At 43.9% G+C, this 8,669-nt stretch overlaps 1 protein-coding gene across 4 annotated transcripts in view; it reads right to left on the bottom strand.

The window, feature by feature from the left end:
* FOXJ2 (forkhead box J2) overlaps positions 1-8,669 on the bottom strand; it is a 68,902-nt gene that overhangs the window by 3,938 nt on the left and 56,295 nt on the right. For all 4 annotated transcript variants that reach the window (XM_044417685.1, XM_044417686.1, XM_044417683.1 and 1 more), the window contains 4 exons: positions 7,982-8,281; positions 5,501-5,602; positions 4,719-4,919; positions 944-1,042 (listed from right to left, as the gene is read on the bottom strand). In XM_044417685.1, coding sequence (XP_044273620.1) covers positions 944-1,042; positions 4,719-4,919; positions 5,501-5,602; positions 7,982-8,281 — 702 coding nt within the window. The remainder of the gene's footprint in view (positions 1-943; positions 1,043-4,718; positions 4,920-5,500; positions 5,603-7,981; positions 8,282-8,669) is intronic.

Below are 8,669 nucleotides of genomic sequence, written 5' to 3'. Positions count from 1 at the left end.
TTGCACAATCAAAACTTCATACAGAAGCAGCCAAGTGTATTTGCACCAAAAGGGATTTACTTTTAATTGAACACAGGATCTTGCTTTAAGGCTGCAATCCTCAGTCACTTTTCTCTTTTTCTTGGGAACAGAACATTTCAGAATATTATGAGGATACCATGCTGTGCAGAAACAAAGTTACAGTTCTACTTCCAGTTGATCTTGGATGAGCCATGCTTCAACAGCACAGTATCCAAAGGAAAGTACAGATAAGAGAAGAACAAAAGGAGTGCATAACTGGGGAGATCACTAAAGGTTGGGTAGTTATAACTAATGAGAGCCAGTGTAGTATAGTGGTTTGAGCACTGTAGTGGGAATTGGGGGACCCAGATTCTAGTCTCCACTTAGCCATAAAGTTCACTGAATGACTTTAGGCCAGCCACTGACTCTCAGCCTAACTTACCTCACAGGGTTGTTGTGAGGATAAAGTGGAAAGGGGAACCATGGAAATTGCCCTGGCTTCTTGCAAGAGTAAACAAAGGCAGGAAGTAAATGCCGTTATTAGGGTCTTCAACCAAGAGAAACAGAGACTTGAAGACTTGATATTGTTCATACTTTACACCCACAGATTTCCTGTTCTTCAAAATTTAGTGAACATGGATGTATGACAAACTACCAGCTCATCTCCAAGGCACTGGGGACAACATACATATCCCATGTACTCCAATTATCAGGAATTTTCTTTCCAGCACTCCTTCGTTCAAAGAGCTGCCACCAACCCTAGCATGTGTGCACAAGATGGAAAAAGGAGTTTGTGAGCACCTAACTCTAGTGCCCTGAGAGTAACCTCTGTGCATCTGGGGAAACAGATAGTTTGGACGATCCCTGAAAGTCAGGCCTCAATTAAAGTTACCAACTCTTCAACACTGACTGCTCAGAAGGTACTTCAACACTATCTCCTTACCTGGACGATTATACCCTGGTGAGTCCTGGGTGGAAATCTGGTACATTGGAGATGGCCCAGAGTAGAGATGGGGAGGCTGTGGCTGACCGTAAGAGTTCACTAGCAGATAAAAGGGAAAAAGAACCATCAATATGCCAGGTACCTGCTTGCAGTCTAGAAGTGTAGAGGACTAAGGGGGGATCAGGGACATATATCCATTCTCCCATACTTGCTATACTCTTACAGAATCACCTTGGATCTGCATAAACAGGGATAGTTTCTTTTAAGTCAAAGTATTTTGGCTATTTGCTTCTTCCTAAGATTTACATAAGAAAATCCAATTTTTAGCAACCTACTTAATTTAAAAAAGTAAATCATCCTAAAAATACATACAGCTTTCATATTCTGCAAAATCAACAAAGGAGGAAACAAAAACAACCTACATAGCTGTTTTCACTGCAAACTATCTCCTCCTCATAGGCTGAACTCATCCATCTGTCTACCAGTCACTATATTTCTGAGTACTAAATCTGCTGCATCAACTCTCATCACCTCCTTCATCTTTTCCTATTAGGTTTTAAAAAAATGTACTAATCCAACCATGATAGTAGGCCCACAAAAGTTACTAGCTCAGAAACACTTTTTAAACTAGCCTGCCTATCTCTACATATCAATGTAAAGTTCTTTTCTGCCACATCAAAACATCTGAAAGAAAACAAATTTGTCAATTTGGAAAGCATTTCTTACTTGCCACAGGAAAACAGAGCAGTAGTTATTTACAAATCTGTGCTATTATTATTCTTTCCAAGTCTAAACAAAGTGAGATATAGTTTGAAGTCAAAATAGTTAAATATTTGGATATTCTGGACAGTCTAATCTCAGCCAAGTATTTTGTCTGATATTACAGACGACTGTTGACTCTACAGAGATAGGTTAATCATGGGATAATTCACACAATGCAATCTCATTCTAGAAGTGAGAGGGCTGGGATTCCTTCAAAATCCTCTGAAAAACAGCCTTTGACTCCAAATGTTCTCTGTGAATGTTTCTGATCTCTTAACAAAAGCCACATAAATGCTTTTTTCCTACCTTTGGGAGTATAATGAGTGCATTATGAATAGGCTTTGTGCAGAACAGTTCATTATGAGTTGTTCTCCAGTATTCATCAGTTTCCTAATTAAATTTTCCTGAGTCTCTTTCACTGTAGCAAGACTGACAAATGATTCAAAGTCTTGTTCTTTGGAAAGAACATACATGGATGCGATCTTGAAATGCATTTTAATATCTCTGTAAAAACAATGTTTGTAGCTATGCACAGACACGTACCTACTATGGGCTGCCCTTGAAGACAGTCCGGGTACTTAAGATGGCTCAAAATAGAGCTGCCAGGATGCTGTTGGGGACTGGGCGTTATTCTCATATAACCCCAGTCCTCTATCAGCTCCATTGGCTTCCCATCGAAGTCCAGGCTCAATTCAATACCTATAAAGCCCTAAACGGCTTGGGACCAGGATACCTAAAGGAACGCCTTTTTCCCTATTTGCCCTCCCGCCCCTTGAGATCGGCAACAGAAGCCCTCCTCCAGGAATCCTCTGTGAAAGATGTTAGGAGACAGAGTACCCGGAGGAGGGCCTTCTTTGCGGTGATGCCCTGACTATGGAATGCACTCCCCAGAGAGGTCCACCTGGTGCTGTCATATGTTTTTCGGCGTCAGGTTAAGACCTTTTTATTTAATCAACATTTTAATATGTTTTAATATTGAATTTTATTATTGTATTTTATAACTTGCAGCCAGAATGGGTTGTCAATTTATTTATGCTGTAAGCCGTCCAGAGATGTAACTAACTGGACGGCATACAAATTTTATAAATAAATGCATACATACATACTAGGAAGAGGAAAGGGAGACAAGTAGTGGGACCGCTACATAAGGAGGAAGGAGATCCAGTGACTGATACAAGGGAACAGGCACAGATGCTAAATGACTATTTTGCCTCTGTGTTCTCCCCAAAGCAGGACAGGGGAGATCCACATAGGAGATTAGATGAGGCCGGGGACTTAGGGGCACAGACCCTGACGGATTACACCTGAGAGTACTTCGAGAGTTGGCAGGGGTCTCTCATGCCCACTGGCCTCCATTCTTGTGGCCTCGTGGAGAATGGGTGAAGTTCCAGAGGACTGGAGGGTGGCGTCAGTGGTCCCAATTTTCAAAAAGGGTAGTAGAAGGGACATGGGGAATTACCGACCAGTTAGCCTTACGTCCATTGTAGGAAAAACAATGGAAAGGCTCATAATAGCAAGAGATCTAGTGATGCTAGATAGGAAACGGAGGCTGACGGCCACACAACACAGCTTCTGCAATAACAGGTCCTTCCAGACAAACCTTGTGGAATTCTATGACAAGGTTTCAAGGTGGCTAGATGGAGGAGATGCAGTGGATGTAGTTTACCTGGATTTCAGGAAGGCCTTTGACAAAGTGCCCCATGATATCCTGGTTGAGAAACTGAAGAGTTTTGGGAGAGACCAATGCACTGTCCAATAGATTAGGGCATGGTTGACTGACCAAAAGCAGAGAGTAACTATTAGTGGGGAATCATTGGGATGGCGGCCAGTGACAAGCAGGGTCCCCCAAGGCTCTGTCCTGGGGCTGATCCTGTTTAATCTTTTTATCAATGACATGGAAGAAGGGATGAACAGTCTGCTGATCAAATTCACAGATGATACTAAAACTGGGGCAGTGGCCACAACTGAGGAGCAGGTATTCCAGATCCAAAAGAATTTGGGCAGACTATGGAAGTGGGCAGGAGACAAAAGGATGGCGTTCAATGTGAATAAGTGCAAGGTCTTGCACTTGGGACATAGGAATAGGTGTCATAAGTACAGGTTAGTGACAAGTGCCTGGAGAGCAGCACTTGTGAAAGGGACCTCGGGATGCTGGTTGACTGCAGGCTAAACATGAGTCAGCAGTGTGATGTGGTGGTCAAGAGGGCGAACATCACCCTTGGTTGCATAGCCAGAAGTGTGGCTTCTAGATCGAGAGAGGTATTACTACCACTATATACGACTCTGGTGCACCTGCAACTGGAGTATTGTGTTCAGTTTTGGGTCCCTCATTACAGGAAGGATATAGACAGGTTACAGTCAGTGCAAAGTAGGATCACAAGGATGGTGGCCGGTTTGCAGGGGATGCCGTATGAGGTGAGACTGAGGGAACTGGGTCTCTTCAACATGGAGGAGACTCAGAGGGGATATGCTGGTGACATACAGGTATGTCACATGGAGGTGGGTAGAGACCTGTTCTCCCCTGCAGAGGAAGGCAGGGAGCGCTCCAATGGAGCAAAGCTCAGTGAGCAAAGGTTCCACTTGGATGCCAGGAAGCACTTCCTGACAGTTAGGACCCCGAGGGTATGGAATGGGCTTCCACGGGAGGTGGTGGAGGCCCCATCGATGAGGGTGTTCAAAGATAGGCTGGACAAGCACATGGTGGGCATGTCATGAACAGAGTCAGCTGGAGCCAGGGGTCAGAATAGATGGCCCGGGGGACCCCTTCTGACTCGCTCTGTTTCCATGTTACTACAGGTTCTGTGGCTGGTGAACTATGCAACATGTTTAGCAAAGCTTTTTTAAGATATTGGTACTTAGTGCTATAATTAGTGCACTCAGGCCAGAGGGGCCTAGGCATGGCCAGAATATGGTTGTAGTCACCCTGGATATCTGACTGTGCTATTCAGTTATTATACTATTAAGTCCCACCCGCTGTCTTGGCATGGCCCTTCCAGATTACCCTGCTGAGTACCTTGGTTCATCGGCTGCTCTTGTTTGCCACTATTCATGGCACAGGACTCGGAGATTCGGGGAGGCTGCTGTGGGCCTCCTAGGTGAGGGAGCTGACCAGTCTGGGTGAGAAAGTGATTAAGGGAGTCACAGAGATTGGCAATGTGATGCTGGTCTAGGGTCCAGTTCTTACGCTCAGCCTGGCGCAGACTCTCCATCAACTCTGTAAAAAGAGAGGTAAGAAGCATCACTGTTCTCTGTTCTTGCTCAAGAGCTCCTTCTCTATATCTGCTTCTCCCTCTAAGTATATGGAGGACCCCTTCCTTCCCCGCACACTAGTGTGCTGTCTAAGAGTCTGTGCAGTGCAATAACCAGAGTATTAGACTGTGGACCTGGGAGATTTGGGTTCTATTCCCCACTTGGCCATGGAGCTCACTGGGTGACTTTGGGCCATTCTCAGACTAACCTACCTCACAGGATTGCTGATGTTAGGATAAATAGAGTGGAGGAGCTCACGGGAGGATAACAGGTGGGATATAACAGTAAGTGGTGTTGGTGATCATCATCACCGCCACATTACTGCACATGGTAGGCATGTCATAAGTGGAGCCAGCTGGAGCCAGGGGTCAGACTAGATGGCCCGGGAGGCCACTACTGACTTGCTCTGTTTCTATGTTTTCATGTTCCATTTTCCTGTAATGAGGATGTAAGTCACTTTGAGTTCCTGACAAGAGGAAAAAAAGGTCGGTTATATCTGCAATGGAAGGATGAGAACAAGGTGTGACAAAACATAAGATAACCCACCTGAGAACTGGGAGTGTTCAATGCTAGACCAGTTGAGTCGATTCACCATCTTGAAACTTTCCTTCAAAGAATCAATGTTGGAGCACCAGTCAGGGGGAAATGCTAGGGAATGGGATACACAACAGTCAAAAGGATACAGTAACCTGCTTTCCCTATCTTATACCTGAAAGTGAGCATGCCCCTCCCATTTCTCACCAAAATTATGACCTGAAGAACAGCCCCTCTCTTCAAGATACTCGATGAGTTTATTGCACCCAGCCACTCTTCCCTCTTTTAAAAAATATGTATATTCTATGAAAGTGTAATTAAGAATAAGAGAGCTTACACTGCCTGAGCAGTCCCCCACACCCCAGGGCCTAAAAACAGCAAAGCTGGGGAGGGCTTTTCATAACTGGGCTATTACTACCATAAAATCTCTCTCCCTTGATATAAACCTCACATATGATGGAGGTGTTCAGAGAAGGACACCAGAGCAAGGTAGAGTGCAGGCAGGTTAATATGGGAAGAAGTGTTCTTTCATGTACTTAGATCATACATTGTTTTAAGGCTGCTGAGATATGAACTGTATGAGCAGTGCTGGTCAAAACTGTAACTACTACTTTTTGCACTAAGTGATGTTTCCAAACTGTTACAGAGACAGATTACATATAATGCATCCCAATAACCCAGACAGGGTGCTGCCTACCTGCTTTCCTCAAATCTGACTGGGACAGAGACCTGGAGCAAGAACAGAAACCACAGAACTGTCCTGATTTCTCTTTAGTGAATGGGCACCAATGTGAGTAGCCTATCCTAGCAGAATTATTGTGTTAGCTTTCTTGAATGGCTTGCTTTTGTCCAACTTAGAAACTTCTAGGGAGCCATAATCACTGGACCTAATCACCTTATACAGTAATGTACCTTTATTCCATCTCAAGGAAGCATAGGAAGCATTTGTGAAGTAGAGGGGCTCTGGACCATTTCAAACATTAAACAGAAGAAACACAGATTTGCCACCAATTGTGCACTGAGAGTACTGAAACCAATTCTGACTTCCCAAGTAATAATTTTTCCATTTTTTTCACATGTAAATGTGAAATGTTAAGATTTCTAGAGGGCTAGCTATGTTAGTTTGTTGCAGCAATAAGAGCAACGGGCATATTTGTAAGTCACATTGCAAATAAAGCATGGTGCACCTCACAGACAATTCAACTCTCCATGGGTTGCCCTTCAAACCACTTCCCAGCCAGTATCCCAGCTAAGCCACCTTGCCTCCAATCTCTGCTATGATCCCAAGCCCGTTTTTGCTTGCCCTATCTTTCCCACATTGTTGTCAGAGCACATGTTTCACAATTATCAAGATGACAGCCAGAGAGAACCTGTCCAAATTGCCAAAGCTGCATAGTGGAGGGCTCCCACTGGTTCACTTTCTTTTTTAAGTGCAAACATTTACCCAAATATTTTTGTTAATTTTTTTCAATTATTTTTAGCTGGTCTTGTACAAATTCAGAGGTGTGTACTTGTAAGGGTCTGAAATGGGAAGTCTTGCCTAGGTGATGTCCTGGGAGGTGTCTGCAGTTAAAGTGCAGGGGGCATCAATCATGGGCAGTGATCTAAAGAAGCTATAAATAACTGGGGCTTTTTTACTCTGCACTTTCTCGACAGATGAGCTATCAAGGGAAATCACAGCTATGAGTGATAGCTCTTGCAAAAGGGGGCAGCCAACAGGGCATCCTCTTCATGGCAAGATCCTCTACTCAGAGTCCTGTACATTTCCCCTCATTTCCAAAGATTCTAGAAAAGTGGAAAAGTGTGAGCTCCCTATTAATAGGACTTGTTAGTTTGACAGGAGCCATCAGCACATGGGGTTCCTTTCAGAACAGGGTTTTTGGCAAGGCAAAATTAAGTTTTTTGATAGCAACTTAAGTATACATAAAGTCTTAAAACTTCATCAGTAGGGCAGCTCTTCCTGATATGAACAAGGGAGTTTTACTGGTTTTGCCAAGCTGCTAACTAACCATTTCCCTGAACCAACAATGGGGTTGGTTGCCCAGATCTAGATGACATGGCAACAACCACAAGTACAAGCCATGAGTTGTCAGAGTGGCATGTTACCCACAAAAAGGCCACCCTGCACAAAACAGACAGGGTTCACACAACACAACAATCCACTATAGCTAATCAGGTCAAGGAATATTGAGGCAACTTAAGGACTAACACATTTATTATAATATATGCTTTTATGGACTACAGCCCATTTCAGTTCCTGAAACAATGGGGTGCCCAGAACTTCCAGGTCTGTGTATTTTGGTAACTGTCAGAAGATGCCTGGTCAAAGCTTCTGAGATGCACCCATGTGGGCTGTAGGCCATGAAAGCTAACGCCAGACACTAAATGTTAAAGAAACATATGAAAAGCTGCTAACATCCAGCCTAACAGCATAATCTTTGACCCAGTTAATTTAATTAACTCCTGATATTGCATTTTCACTCTGTAACTTACCAAAGCTAGCATTATTGATGGAAGCCTGTGACTGCTGCTGCTGCTGTGAATGAGAGTGCGGATGGTGCTGTTGATGCTGATGGTATCCTCCATGCTGCATTGGGGAAGGGTGAATGGACATCACAGGTGGGGGACCATAGCTGTCACCTCCTTGCTGCTTGCTACCCTGAGATGGACAGCCTTCTGAGGTTGGAGTGTGGAGTGGAGGTGCTGCTCCCACTGAAGAGGGAACCTGCTGTTGCTGGTACATATAGTAATTGTGGTTGGATGGCTGCATGTCACCCAAGAGAGAGGAGAAATCTGGAGGGAAGATTAAGGTGAAAACATGAAAATAACTACTCCCATACTTGCTATTCCTCAGTACTAAAACTATCTTCCCCTGCAGTCCCAAATATGATAAAGCAAGTTTATCAGTCCACTAGTTACAGCAGTGATCAGATTCCTATTAATACTTCCATTAATTTGACCCTGAGTCTCAACAGAAAAACAAGCTGAAGCAACAAGAAGCACAAGTTGTTAGCCCTTTTCTGCATGAGAGTTAGGCAGAAGAGAATTTTCATGAGATAGTGCCCTCCAGTGGTCATCACTGAAGCATAGATTCCAAAGTACACTAGAGCTAGAAGCAAATAATACTGCAACCTATTTCTAGCACTTCAACTAACCCAATCATGAGTCTTTCAGTTTTTCT

This window comes from Varanus komodoensis, unplaced genomic scaffold (genome assembly GCF_004798865.1).
Source record: "Varanus komodoensis strain SLA01 unplaced genomic scaffold, ASM479886v1 scaffold9, whole genome shotgun sequence".
Classification (NCBI taxonomy): domain Eukaryota; kingdom Metazoa; phylum Chordata; class Lepidosauria; order Squamata; family Varanidae; genus Varanus; species Varanus komodoensis.
The sequence above is the reverse complement of the archived record's forward strand: the minus strand, read 5'-3'. Positions and strand labels throughout refer to the sequence as shown.